Here is a 17264-nt window from a genome sequence, read left to right as displayed (position 1 = left end):
TGCACATGTAAACATCACCAGCTTTCAGCCAGGCTCTCCAAACCACCATCCGCCTCAATCGGCACATGCAAAGCAGCGGCACTCGTCGATCGTGTCCGACATACTGTAGAGCTACAGACGACGGAAGCACACAGCTCCCTACCCTCAAGCTCACCCTCAAGCTCGCAATCGCACTCGCACTCGCACTCGCACTCGCACTCGCACGCGGGCTCGCACCAGCCCTCCGCGAGACAATACGAGACCACAAAACACCACGGCATCTTCCCCACATTCTCCAGCCAGAGACCTCTCCACGAATCGGGCTTGGGCTCATTATTTTCGTCTTCCCTCCTCCCAACTCCTCCCGAAATCTCGGCATCGTGAACTCCGGGCCCCAATGGCTACCAGAACGGGTTCGACCGGCGCGGCCACCTATGGCGACTGCGTCGATTCGCTGCGCAACTCTCTCAAATTCCTCGAGGCCTCCGTGGAGACCATTGATCGTGGCGTATCTGACTTCCCTCGCCTCGTGAACGTCCTCAAGACAGTTCGAGTATGTATTCCTCCCTGTTGCTCAGCTGCATTCAAAAATACGTTATGCATTATCGTTGACCTGGCCACCCCCCCTTTCGTAGCATTACGAACTCATTCCCCAACCCACACTCGCTGCTGCTGAGGCTTCCCTGCGCGACGAAATTGGGCCCTACATCGCTTTTCTCCTCAGCCGCGCTGATGCTCAAGTTGAACGTCAGGAACGCCGCATTGAGACGCTCAAAGCCCGGGCAGAGTTGCAGCAAGGACGACTTACTAGGCCTGATGAACCGGCACGCAGCGCATCCAAGCCTACTTCTGCTAGGAGCCGGCAGCTCCGAGGCGAGGACAAGCTGCGCGCTCGGATTGTGCGCCAGCGTAAGGAAGCTCTACGTTATGGCATTGAGAGGTTGGAGCTAGAAGTGCTCCAGAAAGAAAGAGAATTAAGAAAGCGGCTGGAGAACCGATAGTGAGGTGCAAGAGTAGGCAGCTCTGCGTGCCGTCATGATAGCCAAAGGTCGATCTACTTGTGTACAGCGGACAATCCAAACGCAGCCCGTCTCTTGGATAGGTGCATGACTCGAGGCACTCAAAGGCAGCGTCCTTGTGCCCTTGCCTCTCACCCTCCTCAACCACCACGACAACGCCGGCAGGATCGGCTTTCACGATGCCTATGTCCCCGCGAAATCTTGCCCGCATACCGGTCTGACGAGCAATGTCCGCCCTCCGATTGCGCTTGGGCAAACCTGCCTCTTGCGCGCACGCGTCGACGCCGCCATGTCTCGCCCTATCAGCTTTGAGCATTTTCCCTTCCCGCCAGAGTTTGAGGGCTCTCTCCCTGGTTTTGGAAGCAGTGGTCTGGGCCCGCCGCCTGAGCTTCGTATGTAGCATGTTGTTATGGGCTCTCATGTTACTACTATTTTAATGAGCACGACTTTTGATGAACACAACACATTTAATCACCACACCTCCTCCTTGCATGCCTCGTGAGCTTCCGCATTTGGCAATTTCCTTTCTCCTTCTCTCCCTTGTGAAATTAGGTGTTTGAAGATGTTTAATTTTTTCCCCAAGTTTTTCTTTGTCTTCACGAAGCTTTACTAGCCCGATTTTCCCAACAGCATCACTTGGAATCCCATTCCCATTTCCTGCAGCCCATCCATCGTATGCTTACAATCACACCCTTCTTCGTAGCTGTTATAGTGAGTAGCCAAAAGTCTACGACCACCTCTATTAGCTCCACCAAAATCATAGAGTTTAAAATTCATAATAAATCCACAACAAAAATCAGCAATTGAAAGATTGCATGCACTTAGAAAAATAGTCAGTATTTGTCTCTCAGTCAATTAAATGTTATCTCTTGGAGGATTATAGGGGGTAAGAAGTTCAACGAAATGTCCCCCATATAGATTTCGCGGGGGTTTCGATTCTTAGGTGGTCGCAGACTTGTGTCTACCAGTTGTTACCAACTACAAACAACCAACTTCACGAGACACACAAGTGCCCATTGCAACCAAAAGGTAGGTATCATTTCAAACTTTCATTCCAACATCACCCCATCGCAATTGCATGGGCAGACATTGACCCTACTTTTTCTACCAACAGCGCCAATTTCCGTATCTGCCTTTCTTTCCTGCAAGCCCGGATTCTTTTCTCTTTTTCTTTCTTTATCGGAGCAATTCGCATACGTACACATTTGGCCCTCCCCTCCGTTCAGTCCTCCCGCCAAAGAAGAAATGGATAAAAAGAAAACACAAGGACGAAAAAAAACAGTAGATCGTAGCCTAAAAAAGGGAGAGAGAAAGAAGAAGCCACCGCGTCTAGCTGCTTTCTTTTTTGATTCCACGTTTGGTAGAGGGGGATATATGTAGGAGTCATAAAAGATAAAAAAAAGGAGTTTTGCAGCAGCAGATGGTAGCGTAAGAAGGGGACGAAATAACAAAATGGACAGAAAAAAAAACGTCTCGTACGTCGATGATAAGATGGACAAAAGAAGAGCAATAAAAAAAAGAATCAGCTTGGAAAACAACAGAGACAAAGAGCCAAAACAAGAAGAGGCGATGCTGACGCGTCTGTCCGCTCCTAGTGTAGTAGGCGATTTCTCCGTGAGTGGTCTCGTCCAAATATACTCCATCCAATATATATCCCTGGCCCGATTGCGCAAAAAATTCCCGGGAGTCGTGACTCTAAGGCGTGAACAAAAACAACCAACACAACGTCAAGTGAGATGAGAGAGAGAGAGCGCGGGAGAGTAAAAGGGAAGGGGGAAAAGGGTATATGTAAGAATGGTAGCCCGGACCCGTAGGTGCGTCACTACCTCCATCCAAAGGTTGTCCAATTCCAACATCCATGGGCGGCTCACTTTCCCAGATATGTACTCCCCGCTTTGATATTTGTCATAGCTCATAACAGAATGAGATAGTTGCTGGGTGCGATACCAGTCTCTCCGGTTTCTTTTCGCGCTTGCCACCATCGTCCACTGACATCGGATACTTCTAGGATTTCGTGCTTTGCGAAGGAGATCTCGTTGGCGTCGTCGGGGTTGGCCTCGTAGCTGTAAATGGCCTTTGCTCGATAGGGATATTCGGTGGGTGGTACTACTTCAGCGTCAGGGCCCGTCACCTTGATCTGGGCTGGTCCAGTACCAAAGCCAGGAACGTTGGAGCCGCGTCCTCCACCGACTTGAGAGGCGCCGCCAACGGGAGAAGGATTTTCGAAGCCATTGAGCTGGGCGGACGTGTACATCTGCGGCGGCTGAACGGAATTGGATGTCTCGGGGCGGCCCATGCCTCCGCCATAGTTGCTCATGGTTTGTCGCTGCATGGTGGCCGATTCCTTGGTCAGAGCGAAGGAATCCAGGAAAGCACGGGGAGTGGCAGAAGGGGTTGATCCAAAGTACAAAGTCCACACGAGCTGTGAGCTCATTACATGTTAGCATCCGCCAAGTGTAAAAAAGAATGTCACCCAAAAGAGAAAAAAAAAAAGACAATCAGCGTGGATTGCGATAACGTACCACAACCATGGACAGGAGGATAAAGCCAGCAGCCGCAGCCTCTCTAGCTCCGTTCTTTGAGTATACCAACGAGTTGACGGACGAGGTTACCAGCACCATGCCTCCAGCAGTGTATCCCGTAATCGCCACATGATAGGTTTGAATTGTGTCGCTGCCGACAACATAGAAGATGCCAATGATCAGGAAGAGGCTGTATATACTTGCCCACCAAGCGAACTTGGGGAATGGGTCGTCGGAAGTCTCTTGAATCTGGCCGATGACGCATCCGACAATGGTGATAAGCCACGCAAGCTAGACAAGCCGTTAGTTCTGACGCTTACCATTTCGATTCAACGCGGCGGCGAGAAAAGGGGGGAAGGGCTACGGGACGGAACGCACAAAAGCAATAGACGTGGTGGCGAGCGCAAACGGGTCTCCCAAAATGTTGCCAGACTGGAAGCCTCGTCGTCTGTAGATGTTGGAGTGATCCATTTTGAGTATCGACGGCGAAGTAACCGAGTACGGGGGCATAAGAGAGTTAGCCAGCTTGTCGGTCGGGGGGTCGAGCGGCCGAATGCGACAGTCGACGGCGTAATTGGGTGCGCTTTAGGGAAAGAGTGTCGTTGAGGGCCGAGGCGATTGTCGATCAGGCGGGAGAAGAACAGACTGGACGTGTTTATTTTTTGGGGGTGTTTGTGTAATGCGCGTAGCTGGTGTCCGGCACAGCCGACAGGAGAACGAGTGAAGAGAGAAAAAGAAAAAAAGAAAGGAAAAGCGACGACGACAGACGTGGATTCGCGAGGGTCGCCGAGTCGTCAAGAGAGGATTGAAAGAAAGAAAAAAATGGCGGATGTCGGTGCAAGATGGAGAAATGGCACGGATTGAAGGGGGGAGAAAAGGAAAACGGCTGCGGTGGAGTTGGTGCGACGGGGTTTGGCACCAAAAAGACAGTGGAAGACCAGGTGGAGGATGTTTGGCAGCACAGGCGTCAACGGTGGGTGCAGATCCGCCGGGACAGAATTCCTAGGGACGGCGCTTGCGACGATGGAGACGGTCTGGTACTGTAAGTAAGATGGTAAGGTGAGGAGATCAGATGCAAAGGAGACGAGACGACGTGGCGATGCAAGAAACACGAACAGGGCTGGGCTAGCTGCGAACCCGTAGAGTTTGCAGGTTTCGAAGGAAAACAGGGAGACGACTGGAGCGAGGATTGCAGTACCAGCCGGCACGACAATTGGAGTTAGCACTCAACAATGCAGCCACTGCAGAGAGTGAGTTTGGCCCTGTAAGGTACCAGACAGTGCCTGTTCCTGTGCCTGTACCTGTGCCCTGTGCGCTGAGGCTCGCTCGGGCTGGGTCAGCAATCAGTGGAGGTCGGGTACTGTACTTGCATTGATAGCTGGCATGCATGTACCTCCTCGTGCCTGTAAGATGCGGGAGGAGTCGGTGGCCCCTAGCGCTTCCAATTCGCAGCCAGGATAGGATGTGGCCGGGCCTGGCGATTGGTGCAGTGCAGGGTTTACAGTAATGCCAGTAATATACGGAGTACGTGGACATTGAGTGCTTTGCAGGATGCGGTTGATGGTGTCGTATCGAGTGGCTCGGCTGTGCGAAATGAAAGGTTCAAGCATGCAGGCTGGCTGAACTGATCAATGGGATCGATGGACGGGAAGGCGGAGGCTGAGCACGGCGCTGCAGGTATTATTTGGTGTTACGTACGAGTACAAGCCGGAGCTGGTACATTGAGCACACGTACTTGGCTTTTTTCACTGCGACAAAGCTGATCCAATTGATCCAATCATGAATATTGAATGCACATCAATTGATGCTGCACAAAGACACTATGGAAATCACGAGCGCTTCTTGCTAATCTCAACGATATTTTTACATCCAATCTTTTACCACTGATCTCATCTCATCTCATCTCACAGGTGCCCTCCTGATTGCGCCGCCACGGGATTAAATTCGGGACAGGAATGGTAGAGGAAGCGGCCTTTCCCAGGAATGCACTCCACGATGCTTTCAAGTGACGATTCATTTTTTCATTGCTCTGCGTCTGTCGTCATTCGCTTCCCCGCCACAACTCGGTTCCGCCGCCCTTGCATGTCACGCAGCGAAAACGCCGGGAAAAGAAGAAGCCGTGACAATCATTGGGCTTGAGAGGTTCGCGCACGTCTTCTGCAAGAGGTACGTATGAATACTCGTACACCAGACTGTTTGTGCAAAAGTGCCAAGTGAACGGCTAGTATAGGCAATGGACCGCTGTTACGAGTAATCATGGAGCGGTGTCAGCGAGCCTCTTCCGCTCTTCCCGCAGTGATTATTTTCCTTCTTTTCTTTTTTTTCCTTCTTGCGTTTCTTTTCCCGTGCTTTTTCACCAATCGGGCGCTGACCATGGCGACGGTCTGAGATTCGGCGGCGTGTCTCGCGCCAGCACTAAGACGCTCACGATGGGTGGCGACCCTGGCCTTGGAAAATGCAGGGGAATCATGCGCTCCTCCACAACGAGTTTCAAGCTTCGACTGCCCCCACTTAACATGGGCCTTGCAACCCGTTGATGGCCTGCGAGGCCAATGGCTTGTTGGAGGGAACGGACATCTACGGCTACAGTTAGATACGGAATGGTAGGTGTATCTACAGCAGAAGCTGCCTGTGCTTTGGATTTGAGCCTCAGCTACACCGGTAGACGCCTGTACACAGATAATGTAAACTTGTGAAGCCGGCAGCCTGCTTGATGGCACCCAGTTGACTGGCGCCTCTCTATTGTGGCTCTCGCGCCGCTCCACTTGTCTTTCGACCTGATGCGCGCGGAGAATGTCGTGCATCTGCATCTCTTTCCTCCGCTGGACATGTTCCAGTGCTGTCACGGAACTGCACTACGGAGCAGATCTGCACGAGGCTGCCGTCTTGTCCGGCTTGTGTTCCGGTTTGCAGGCGCTTGGCCTGGAGCAGCACGAGTATTGGATGCAGGTCGATCTGTGGCTCCAGGTTTCGGCAAGCCGTAGCTCACTATCTCGACTGCATCGCATACCTACAGGTTTGATGTTGGAAGAGCCATTTGTCCTTACGAGATATCTAAGTGTTGAAACAAGCAGACCAAGATGTTCTTGATGCTGTTGCTTCAGCGTTTAAAGGTATAGAGTATACTAAGTGTAAGGACCGCCTCGTGTACCAATACAGTCATACCCAGGTACCAAGGATCTGGGTACGAGTAGAACCCAGTAGATACAGTATCTAGATGGGTAATCTCGCAGATTAGCAGCCAAGGGCATCCTTGACGATCAAGCTATTGATGGTTAGTATACGAGTACGTCGACTGTAGAACCCGTTTGGTAGCTGGAATACAGCAGTACTCTCTGCTCAGCAGTGATGCTGCTTTCGGAGTTGAACTGATACTACCTAAAATAGAAAAAGGGCGGCAGCAAAAAGAAAAAGAAAAATAGAAAAAAATTACTTTCAACTCTCAAACTCTCTCCTCCAGAAGGCTACAGTACTCAAGGGCTCTAAAACCTGTGACATTGAAATTGAAACTCGCCAGTCCCCATCAAACCCCTGACTAGGCCCGGTTTTGATCCATTTGGCGGCCTCTTTTAGCCTGGCACCAGCCCAGCGGGACCCGAGGGTACGTACCGCGCTGCCGGTTCATTGGCTGCTGTCCGGCCATTGGCTGCTGTCCAGCACGTGTAGGTGGGGGGTTTCCCAGAAAATGTTCCTTTTGACAATGGCATTCCCGGGAGTTGAATGGGCTCGAAAACCAAGACGCCACGGAGGGCCGGCAGTGACAGCTTTTTTGCTGGGCTGAATGGCGGTTTTGGGTCTTGTGATTGACTACCTTAGCCTGTGATAGTTGTTACATGAAGGCCGAATATGAGGGTGTTCTCACGAGACCTTCGAACAGGGCATGGGTGGAAAGTTTGATCCGGCTGAGAGTTGCCGTTCCGTAAAGCATGTTCCCTATAGAGTCCACTCATACTGGATGGAGATGGAGATAAAGATGGGAATAGGCGTGGCGCCATCGGTGTCATTTTTTGATCCATCGGAGTTGCTGAAACGCGGGGACCAAGGATCCGGAGGTTGAAGCGTCACGAGTTTGAACTTACCAGGACATTTACTCTCTATGACGACTGCTGGCATACAATCGGGGTGATTCCATTGGACCATCTGCTTTTTCAAGATAGGTCTCGTAAGCGGAGAATTGATATTCTTTGACTTGTATAATCTAGCCAAAATCTCCTCAACGTCGGCTTCAGGATACTTTGAAACCGGGGGAAACGGTAGCCTCTAATCTAACATGGGGTATCTTTCTCTCATAATGCGTTTCTCTTCATTCCAAGCGTCATAGCTCATGCTCATCTTGTCACCATGCGTCTAGGTCCGTTTGATTATCTCCTCAGCTAACACTCAACTGCATCACCTGGTCGCTCAACAGCCGGGAAGAGTGTTTTCCGCCTACTTCTGGCACCATGACTGGGCCAATGCGAAACTTGGTTCGGTGATCAGTGACGTTCTTTGTCGTCATGCCACTGAATACCTTCATGGAGCAAAATCTCGCTGTAAAAAACAGTTCGTAGTTGGATGGCCAACTTGGAAATTCCCCCTCATTCAGAGGATGGTGACTCGGATGTCCAGAGTTGAATCATATGCAGCCCGCTGGCATACCCAACTCATTCTTCTTGCTTCTCCTCTTCAATGATTCGCTCTCTTCTTCTCACTTCACGCTCCACCCTCTGGATCTTGCCCTCGGTGTGCGCCAATACCTGAGAGTTCACAACTGCGCCGTTTTCGTACCACGATCGTACAAGCGCCTCGCTCCTACTTCGAAGACCAGAAATCTCGGCAGCTTGCGCGATTTGCGTAGCCTCAATTGCCTTCATGCGCTGCGTGAGCGAGATCAAATTCGCACTAGCAGAGGACTCAGGGATGGGGATGTCCTTTACGGCGGTGAGGGCGGAGAGCGTAGCGGGGAACGACGAGGCGGCGGAGAGGACGATGGACTGGACGGCCTCTGAGTCGAGCTGAGAGGGAGGTTGAGTGGGAGGAGGAGCGTGGAAGAGATCTGGGTTTGACTTGTCTAAACACGCCAAAGGGGTTAGAAAACGTCCCATGCAAGAGAGGGGTGTTTCGGTGGACTGGGCTGTACTAACAGATCTTCAGAAGCTCTGCATAGACGCGTATTTGAGAAATCATTCTGCTGAATCGCCGTTCTAAACCGTCCATCTTTGCAAGGGCAGCGTCATGCTGTGTCTGGCTTGAAAAGGGCGAGGCGGTGGTGCCGTAGAGGAGATGCTCGATTCGTAGGAGTCGCGATTCGAGTAGAGAGATGGTCGCGAGAGTCGTTTTGTCGAGGGGATCGTCCATTTCCACCGACATTTTGCGTATTGGCAGGCAGCGGCCTGTGAGCTAAAGGCGACAAATGAGCGTGTTTGCTCTGTGGTTTGCGCGTTGCGATTGAGTGAAGAAGGTGAAGCTTGGTTGCACTATGACGCTTTGGAGTAGCTGTCGGAGTGAAGCTCCATCTGCGTTGGTGGGCTAGCGTAGTGTGTTGTGATTCGTTGGATTTTTGAGTGCGCCTGCTGCAAGCTCTCGAGTGTTAGTGGCGGTATCAATGACAAGCACATCTACTGCAGCATAAGCTATTCACTACCTAGGTAATTAATACGTAAATGAGGCTGCCACAGTATTAATCAGAATCATTGTAAAATTACGGAAATTCTCTAAGCCATGAAGGCTTCTAGGTAACACATCTACCTGAGATATCGCCAAGCCGCAGTTGTATCACAGCACGGACACGTGCCTCTTAGACGCCCTGTTTCTGCTGGGAGACTACCACATCAAATTGGTGGGCTAACGTGTGCAAAGTGCTTCATTGAAACAAATACTACGACGTAGAGGGTATGGATCGCCGCAGAGCAGCCTGTCTGCAAAACATCCATCAGGCACCGCTGCTGTATCCGTCCCATCAATGCGTTGCGTGCCGAATCGGTGGCTTTGAGCCAACCAACCACAGTGCTGGAGCTGAGTACAGTTGCATCCGTGCCTGGACGGGTCCCTTAGCGGAAAAGTCTCGCTTGTAACACAAAGCACAGCATAGACAAGGCCATCAATACGAGGCCATGGAACAAGGACAATGCAAATAAAATACAAATACTGTGAACATTTGACTTTCACTGTCTGTTGTTTTCGGTGGTAGATGCATCGGAAAGAATACGGAGTGGCGTAATCGCGATAAGATGTGGCCATGTGCTCCATGCCTCGTGATTGGTTGCGGATGCCGGCCGTTTGGGTCCGGAGACGCCCCCCCGCTGTGAAATGCAGTCACTGTCGGAGACGCCAGGCCAGCGCAGCGCTTTCTGTAGGGCGCCGGCTAGTAAGAAACCCCCCCGGCCAGGGCAATTTGGCAGCGGTCATCACAATCTTCAACCTCACCTCATCTGGCAGCCAGCCGCCGCTCGTTCGCCATCATCCCTCCGACGCTCGCTATTACCGCAGACACGCATCGCCACCTTTCAGATCGTCTCTATTTGAGTGTCTCACGACGGCTACCATCTGCGATCCCCGGAGATTGGCACCGACAGCTGGTCACTCGACCAACTTCCGGCTGAGTACCAGCCAGAGGGTTGCGACACTAGGATCGTTGGGCGGCGCGTCTGCCCGCTGAGCAAGCCGTATTGGGACCGGCTATGACGAACTACCAATCCATCTCAGATAGGGTAGCCTCTCCTGGGGGCTCCAGCAGCATGTCGAGGTGAGTCCAAGCGATTCTGAGGACTTTGGCTGCTCGCATTGGAGTGACGACTGATCGACTGACTTCTCTTTTCCGGGCTATAGATCGCGACGCCGAGCCGGTAAAGACGGCCATGGCGGGCAGGCCTCTATGTTTAGTAGCATCGTCAACCTGCTGAATACAAGTTCGCGACCCCTACCTTCGATTTCTACACCGTCGAAACCCTACTAATCTGGTTGCGTAGTTGTTGGAGCCGGCACGCTTGCCATGCCCTCAGTTTTATCGCACATGGGAATTATGCTGGGAACTCTTCTTATCCTCTGGTCTGGATTCACCTCCGCGTTTGGCCTCTACCTCCAGTCCCGATGCGCACGTTATCTCGACCGCGGAACGTCGTCCTTTTTCGCCCTGTCCCAGATGACATACCCGAATGCGTCCGTCATCTTTGACGCGGCTATCGCTATTAAATGCTTCGGTGTTGGAGTGTCATACATGATCATCATCGGCGATCTGATGCCTGGAGTTGCCTTGGGCTTCAACAGCAACGCAGACAGAATTCCCTATTTGGTAGACCGACATTTTTGGATTACTGCTTTTATGCTCCTGGTTATTCCTCTGAGCTTTTTGAAGCGACTCGACTCACTCAAGTATACCAGCATCGTTGCTTTGGTATCTATTGGGTATCTCATAATCCTTGTCATCTACCACTTCTCCGTCGACCCTCATGCCGATCCAAGCAACATTCGAGTCATCCAATGGGCTGGAGCCGTCGAGACCCTCAGCGCACTGCCGGTGGTTGTTTTCGCTTACACTTGCCACCAGAACGTACGTTCTCTCATTCTCTTTTCCGACTACTGGTCGAATGGCTAACTCTTCTTAGATGTTCTCCATCATCAACGAAATCAAGGACAACTCCCCACCCAGCATTGTGCGAGTTGTTGGGTCTAGCATTGGGTCCGCGGCATCTATCTATGTCTTGGTGGCCATTACCGGGTACATCACTTTTGGTAATGCCATTGTTGGAAACATTGTGTCTATGTGTAAGAATCTCCCGGATCATAAAAACATATAATGAACGCCCCGTACTAACATGATGCCCTTTAGACCCCACCGGAGTCGCCTCTACAATTGGCAAGGCAGCTATCGTTGTGCTCGTCCTGTTTTCCATTCCTCTACAGGTCCATCCTTGCCGTGCCTCTCTTGATGCTGTCTTCAACTGGCGACCCAATAGGGGCAACTCAAGTGGTGGCCGTGCTGGTTCCCCCCTACTGAACTCAGCACCGGCTCAACGTGGAGACCACGGCAGCACTGCGCCAATGTCCGATCTCAGATTTGCCCTCCTTACTACGATCATTCTCACTCTAGCTTACATCACCGCTCTCTCAGTTAGCAGCCTTGATCGTGTTCTTGCCTTCGTTGGGAGCACGGGATCTACATCCATTAGCTTTATTCTACCTGGCCTGTTCTATTACAAAATCAGCGATCCCGAAAGCGTCCACCATCAGCGCCTGGCCAAAGAGGACGACGACATCGATGGCTCTGACGATTCTGATGTCGAGGACACTGGGGCGCTTGCCCAGAGCACCCACAGCATTCGCAGTACAGCCAGTGCCGCTAGCGGTCGGAGCGGAACCGCCTTGCGCTGGCGTCGAAAATGGCGATGGGATCTGGAGCATGTCGATAACGGTCTTTTACGAAAGATGGCTCTGGCCCTAGCGATATACGGTATGGTCGTGATGGTGGTTTGCTTGGTCATGAACATTTTCTTCATTACGGCTGCCCACTAAACATCATTTGACGGATTGATGTCGTTTTGCCGAAGCACAAAGAGTGCCACTCAGTCTTTCTTTTTGAAGAGGTGTTTCTTTGATCTTACAAATCATACCACAGAATTTGTTGACATGCCTGGAGTTTAGACAAAGGCGATTTATGGCGTTGATTTCTTTCCTTTTTTTCTTTTTTTGGAAACGTGGGTATACTGATGACGAGAGATGCCGTTTGACAGCGAGTTGTATAGTCACCCCTTTGTGAGGCACGGAGTTCATGATACCAAAGCGCTATCCGTCTCCGCGGAGTGTGAAAATATGCCGTGGCATGAATCAATAAAGAGAGGGAGGGAGGGAGGGAGATGGATATCCTTAGAATGATACGATTACTAGTAGTAGCGTGGTATATAAAGAAAATTACAACTGCCAACATCTATGATGACTTTTTGGAAGTTCGATCGGCCATGGGGATGATGCATGAGGTGCGTCTGAATCGGTCAAATCACGCATGATAGCCGTATGCCCAGGAGTAGACACTGTACTATATCACACCTGGTTGTCGTAAAGTACTCAGGCAGATTCCTTGACATGCTGCATGGAACAGGCTAAATACGCGCACATGCCACTTCCATTTTCAAGCCAGATGAGATTTGAGCCAGCTTCATATAACTGAAACAAGCTTTTTGTGGTATTCGCCCCTCTATATCAAAACCATACCAACGCCGTTGAAATGCCCAAAACACATATCATACAATCATCTTCACTCCAATTTTCACATCTTCCTCTGCCCCTCACAAATCCTTCATCGAATCCTCACATCGCCCGCGTTGACGCTACCCTTGGACTCGTCCGCCTTTGGAGCAAAGTTCCTCTTTGGCAAGATGCCAACCATGGACAGTAGTCGCCATGCCGTGTCGGTGGGCTGAGCGCCGACACCAATCCAGTACCGTGCGCGCTGAGAGTCAAGCTTAATATCCTTGTGCAGTTTGCCAGAGTTGTCATAGGGATCGGGCTTCGGGATAGGGTCATATGTGCCAATGACTTCGAGGGGACGAGAGTTGCGCGCAGTGCTACAGGATTTAAAGAAGAAGTGTCAGTCAATTGCGGACATGAGCTGATGCACGCAAGGTGGGGGTTTTTTCCAATTCAATTGGCTGCGTACGCACCGAGCATGAGCTACGACGATGTTGTAGAAAGGAGAGTTTCGGCGCCCAAATCGGGCGAGACGGATTTTAACGACCATGGCGTATGGCGAGGCTGGAGGTTCGGCGCAAATGGAGGAGAGCGAAGTCTGGTAAAATGCGATTGGCCTCGAAAGATTGGTCGGTAGTGGTGTTTTGGACTTGGCTAGAATATTTTGGACCGGAGCTGCAGTTTCGCCGTCCCTGCCAATCAGAGGCAGTGGAGCAGGACTTAGGACCGCTGACATCACGCCGGTGTTATAAACGGCAGTCGCTAATCTCCAACGACATCATGACATCCTGGACGCAGGTTTTTGTCCTTATTCGCATCCTCAATTGACTTCTGGTTCAAACTCTACACTTTGGAGAACATCTCGGCATTCTCTTCTGCACAACTCACAATGGCTATTAAGGTACTTCTCACACTCCGTCTTGTGGCTGAATCTTACAGCGCTAACCTTGTTGTGCAGACTCTCGGCGCAAAGGCTGCAGCGGCTCTGGACCAAGAGCTTATGAGCACTGGCGCCTTTTCTATTGACCAACTCATGGAGCTTGCCGGGCTGGCAGTGTCACAAGCAGGTCAGCATACTCACCCTCACCTGGTGGGAGGCTATAGAATTGACTGCCCGATACTAAGAGGCCGTCGCTAGTCTATCGTGTCCAGCCCTTGGAGAAAGGCCCAAGAATCCTTGTGGCCTGTGGGCCTGGAAATAATGGTAATTCCCACGCCTATATCCTGTTCTTCCAGACTGCAAGTATCTGACCACAATCCCTAGGCGGAGATGGCCTTGTTGCCGCGCGGCATCTATTCTACTATGGTTACAGGCCAACAATCTTTTACCCCAAGAGAAGCAAGAATGAACTTTATCAGGTGAGTCGACGTTCTCAGTTTTTCTCAGCATCGGCCACACTTGTAAACCGGGGAATATGCGAGGACAAGCGATTTTCGATATTTATTTTTCTCATCAACTTGTGCTTCTGGGCATCTTCTTTGGGTTCACAAGAAAGAGACATTGCTGGAGAATGCTTTCTTTTTGATATTCGAAATGTGTCGTCAACCAAAAATTGTCGATGGTTCACTTGTCCTCCGCCCTGATTCATCTCTCTCTGTTCCCCCTCTCTCTGAAAATTTCAACTCCTAGAAGTCCCTCTCTGAATGTCTGGAGGATTTCTTTTTTTAACCATGGCTCGTAGCGACTGGCCAAACAACTCGAAGATCTCGACGTTCCGTTCGTTGATGATTTCCCAACCGCCATGAAATCGACAGACCATATAGTGGATGCGATATTTGGTTTGTGCCTCGTACCTCGCTCATCCAACAAGTTTCTCGATGACTGACGCTTGCTCTAGGCTTTAGCTTTTCAGGCGAAGTTCGGGAGCCATTTCCGGATGTAATCAAGTCTCTCCAGGAGACCAAAATACCCGTCACCTCAGTGGATGCACCGTCGTCGTGGGATATCGAAAACGGCCCTCCTAAGACGGGATTAGGTAGCTCTTTTATGCCCACAGCTCTTGTCAGCCTCACAGCCCCTAAACCATTGGTCAATCATTTTACTGGCCGGCATTTTGTTGGCGGACGGTACGTACCTCCTGCTTCATGCGTGAACCATCTTCGTCAAAAGCCGGCCAACTGACGAGAAGTGTGACAGATTTGTGTCTCCATCCATTGCCAAAAAATATAACTTCGACGTTCCCCCCTACCAAGGTATTGACCAAATTGTCGAGATAGGGCCGTCCGAGCAGAAGCTCTGATTTTATCCAGGGGTTAGTCAAATTCCAAAGCGTTCCGTGTGTGCCGTCCTTGGCGTGGCTTTCTGTATCCTGTTTTGTTTCGGCTGCACCTGGCAGTCTCTCCCTGTTTGTAATTGTGGTTGATAGTCGTTACATTACTTGACAGCCGCCTCTTAGGCTGTTTGGACAAACGGGACTCGGACATGCGCCTTCACGCATTTCATCGTATATGATCGTTACCCCCTGAGGGCAGTTGCTTGAAGGCGGCCGGGAATCCGGACAAAGAGCAACAAAGACGAGGTATTCTTTCCCGCAAACTGGGCATTCAGCCATATGCGCCGTGCACATTTATCTGGAGTAGAATAGCCCGTCAAGCACTCTTGACGACGGAGATCCAAAGGTGGTCAGGGGTAGGGCGACGACGTCCTTGTGATGACAACATGAGAGAGACGATCCTGGATCTTTGCTTCTGAAAGTGCCCGACGATAGTGGCAAGATGTATTACCGCGAATACAGCTCGAAGCCGAACCTGCTATCGAGCAAACAGCCTCCCCAAGAAGGTGGCTGGACCTGAAGTATTAAGGAAGATCAACAACACAAGATGTGGCTTCAGGCAGGAGGGAGGCTCCTATCCGAATGGAGACAGCTACCAACCGTTGCCACTGCCCAGTTCCTAGCCACAGCGGACTGGGGGGGAGTGGACAGGCGGGTTTGTAGCGGCCTACTTTCGGTGGCTGCTTCAGGGATTTACTGCCAGATGGCACACAATTGGCCTGTGTGAGACAGGCAATTGTAACAGCGAAGAAGAGCCATTTTGACAGATAAAATCGCGTGCACCACCGCATTTCTTTGTACTGGCTTGAGCAATGTGTGATCCGATGCGAATTGGGCACAGCAACAGAAAGCTCCGGAGCAAATGCTCCCGCTAAATGTGATAGGCTGAGGCAGCAGGCCGCGCTTACAAAACCGAGGCGAGCCCCAAGGACGGTCCGCTTTTTCTAGAATTACCTTCAGGAACTTTTCGTCCATCTCACCTGTGTTTACTGAAGTCGCTGCCTGGCTTGCCTGAAATCTGCTGCCCACACGGACGGGTTGAACTTGGCGTAGGAGGTCCCGTGGCTGAAATTCGCCTTGGACCCTGCAGTCCCAGGGCCTGCCTTGTAGATCAAGGTTTCGGCTTTGCCTCCCATTGATACTATTGGCTTTTTTTTCTGTCACCCATGGCGTTTACCCGCAGCTAGTATCGGGACAGGACTTGAAGGGGTGTGAATGAGGCGCCCAGATGGCCCAGGCGCCCTCCTGATTTGATTGGGTCTCGGGGGGCTCTCCGAGGAACGTACAGGCTTTGCAAGACCCGTTGGGGATCGGAGATGTAGCTACCAAGCTACCCTGTGTCCTTGACATCGGGAGACCGACCCAGACAAGCTCCACACGGCATATGGAATTCCAGGGCGCCACAGGGTGGCGTTGTAGAGTTATATCACCGTAACTGGTACACTGCCGCGGGCCGCTTGGGGGCCATTTGAAAAGCTGCCAGCTTTTGAACCGACCTTGATCTCGTGGCTAAGTCAAAAGAGGCACCGAGGCTTTCAGTTTCCGATTGTTTCACCGACCAGCACTTTTGATGACTGGTGAAGTAGTTTGTCTCATTGGGCGTGACGGCATACTATCGCCATTATTACCACAGTTGGTGGCTGACGAATCAACTTCTACTAAGTACCTCCTGCTGAGGCTTTCCCTGTCCCAATTCTCCATTTCGAGGATGATCTCTCTCTCAAAAAGGGGACTATAACAAGTTTAATTGGTCTATATACAAGAAGATCATCTACATGGTGTTTGGCTGGATGAGACGGTAGGCACAAAGCTAGGCTATTGACAGGTTCACATGCTTCAGCCACAACAGCGGGGAAGTACAACTACTCGTATTTACTGTGACAGCGGCTCGGACGGATGATAAGCAGTGGGAAGAATCCTATCAGACAAACTGATCTCACTTTCGCAGTTCTTATCCCGACAAGTACACCAGAATCATGTGCCAATATTGCTTGGCTGATGCAACCCATGAGGCGAAATGACGCCAGCAAGACGCTGAAAACAGCAATTCTAGGTTCAGGGCGGCGAATTTCCCCTGGTTCTATCAATGTGTCCACGGAGCGTTGGGCACAAGCCGGCCACGTGTGGCGGCGAGGCGGAAGCACATCCTCCACTATTTCTGTTCAGGGACTTCAGTAACAGCGGAGTCTCGACGTGCCTATTGCCATTTCCATGCAATGGGGTCAGCGACGCTATTGTTCCGGTTCTTCGGTACGGCATACGACTTACATGTTAGCTCAATTTATTACGGCTCGTTACGAATGATCTTA

The 17264-nt window shown here is 51.1% G+C and overlaps 7 protein-coding genes across 7 annotated transcripts; 3 read left to right on the top strand and 4 right to left on the bottom strand.

The window, feature by feature from the left end:
• The first annotated feature begins 5 nt into the window (after nucleotides 1–5).
• On the top strand, nucleotides 6–1476 carry V8C40DRAFT_243735 (DASH complex subunit Spc19). The gene is given in 3 exon segments (XM_083215502.1): nucleotides 6–140; nucleotides 153–532; nucleotides 615–1476. The coding sequence occupies 2 exon segments, from the start codon at nucleotides 377–379 to the stop codon at nucleotides 978–980; spliced, it is 522 nt and encodes a 173-aa protein (XP_083073514.1). The 5' UTR covers nucleotides 6–140; nucleotides 153–376; the 3' UTR covers nucleotides 981–1476.
• Nucleotides 1477–1872: 396 nt separating this feature from the next.
• On the bottom strand, nucleotides 1873–3104 carry V8C40DRAFT_243734 (uncharacterized protein; the record flags this gene model as incomplete). The annotated part of the gene is made up of 1 exon (XM_083215501.1): nucleotides 1873–3104. A coding segment is annotated over exon 1 (467 nt), but the record flags the coding sequence as incomplete, so codon positions are not given.
• Nucleotides 2911–3991, bottom strand: V8C40DRAFT_274605 (osmosensor SHO1; the record flags this gene model as incomplete). Its single annotated transcript, XM_083220625.1, has 3 exons — nucleotides 2911–3420; nucleotides 3521–3811; nucleotides 3899–3991. The coding sequence occupies 3 exons, from the start codon at nucleotides 3989–3991 to the stop codon at nucleotides 2911–2913; spliced, it is 894 nt and encodes a 297-aa protein (XP_083073512.1).
• Nucleotides 3992–7641: 3650 nt separating this feature from the next.
• On the bottom strand, nucleotides 7642–9010 carry V8C40DRAFT_243726 (uncharacterized protein). Its single transcript, XM_083215500.1, has 2 exons — nucleotides 8644–9010; nucleotides 7642–8570 (listed from the first exon to the last, which is right to left on the bottom strand). Exons 1-2 carry the CDS (start codon nucleotides 8867–8869, stop codon nucleotides 8164–8166), a joined length of 633 nt encoding a protein of 210 aa, XP_083073511.1. The 5' UTR covers nucleotides 8870–9010; the 3' UTR covers nucleotides 7642–8163.
• Nucleotides 9011–9869: 859 nt separating this feature from the next.
• V8C40DRAFT_243724 (aspartate/glutamate transporter) lies at nucleotides 9870–12331 on the top strand. Its single transcript, XM_083215499.1, has 5 exons — nucleotides 9870–10244; nucleotides 10328–10407; nucleotides 10468–11048; nucleotides 11104–11263; nucleotides 11328–12331. The coding sequence occupies exons 1-5, from the start codon at nucleotides 10180–10182 to the stop codon at nucleotides 12008–12010; spliced, it is 1569 nt and encodes a 522-aa protein (XP_083073510.1). The 5' UTR covers nucleotides 9870–10179; the 3' UTR covers nucleotides 12011–12331.
• A 60-nt stretch (nucleotides 12332–12391) lies between these two features.
• V8C40DRAFT_243722 (mitochondrial 37S ribosomal protein bS16m) lies at nucleotides 12392–13314 on the bottom strand. The gene is made up of 2 exons (XM_083215498.1): nucleotides 13156–13314; nucleotides 12392–13059 (listed from the first exon to the last, which is right to left on the bottom strand). The coding sequence occupies exons 1-2, from the start codon at nucleotides 13230–13232 to the stop codon at nucleotides 12792–12794; spliced, it is 345 nt and encodes a 114-aa protein (XP_083073509.1). The 5' UTR covers nucleotides 13233–13314; the 3' UTR covers nucleotides 12392–12791.
• A 257-nt stretch (nucleotides 13315–13571) lies between these two features.
• On the top strand, nucleotides 13572–14922 carry V8C40DRAFT_265338 (NADHX epimerase; the record flags this gene model as incomplete). The annotated part of the gene is made up of 7 exons (XM_083219644.1): nucleotides 13572–13583; nucleotides 13641–13749; nucleotides 13821–13886; nucleotides 13947–14041; nucleotides 14365–14461; nucleotides 14521–14749; nucleotides 14820–14922. 7 exons carry the CDS (start codon nucleotides 13572–13574, stop codon nucleotides 14920–14922), a joined length of 711 nt encoding a protein of 236 aa, XP_083073508.1.
• Nucleotides 14923–17264: the final 2342 nt, after the last annotated feature.

This window comes from Trichoderma camerunense (assembly GCF_050948025.1).
Source record: "Trichoderma camerunense strain CBS 138272 chromosome Unknown V8C40scaffold_8, whole genome shotgun sequence".
Classification (NCBI taxonomy): domain Eukaryota; kingdom Fungi; phylum Ascomycota; class Sordariomycetes; order Hypocreales; family Hypocreaceae; genus Trichoderma; species Trichoderma camerunense.
Note: the sequence above shows the minus strand (reverse complement) of the source record. Positions and strands in the feature narration are given on the sequence as shown.

Coding starts and splice junctions, on each gene's coding strand:
- V8C40DRAFT_243724 (XM_083215499.1), top strand. CDS start 10,180: ATGACGAACTACCAATCCATCTCAGATAGGGTAGCCTCTCCTGGGGGC. Junction 11,049..11,103: donor CTTACACTTGCCACCAGAAC/GTACGTTCTCTC, acceptor AACTCTTCTTAG/ATGTTCTCCATCATCAACGA. Junction 11,264..11,327: donor TGGAAACATTGTGTCTATGT/GTAAGAATCTCC, acceptor GATGCCCTTTAG/ACCCCACCGGAGTCGCCTCT.
- V8C40DRAFT_243722 (XM_083215498.1), bottom strand. CDS start 13,232: ATGGTCGTTAAAATCCGTCTCGCCCGATTTGGGCGCCGAAACTCTCCT. Junction 13,060..13,155: donor ATCGTCGTAGCTCATGCTCG/GTGCGTACGCAG, acceptor TAAATCCTGTAG/CACTGCGCGCAACTCTCGTC.
- V8C40DRAFT_243726 (XM_083215500.1), bottom strand. CDS start 8,869: ATGTCGGTGGAAATGGACGATCCCCTCGACAAAACGACTCTCGCGACC. Junction 8,571..8,643: donor TGCAGAGCTTCTGAAGATCT/GTTAGTACAGCC, acceptor TGGCGTGTTTAG/ACAAGTCAAACCCAGATCTC.
- V8C40DRAFT_243735 (XM_083215502.1), top strand. CDS start 377: ATGGCTACCAGAACGGGTTCGACCGGCGCGGCCACCTATGGCGACTGC. Junction 533..614: donor ACGTCCTCAAGACAGTTCGA/GTATGTATTCCT, acceptor CCCCTTTCGTAG/CATTACGAACTCATTCCCCA.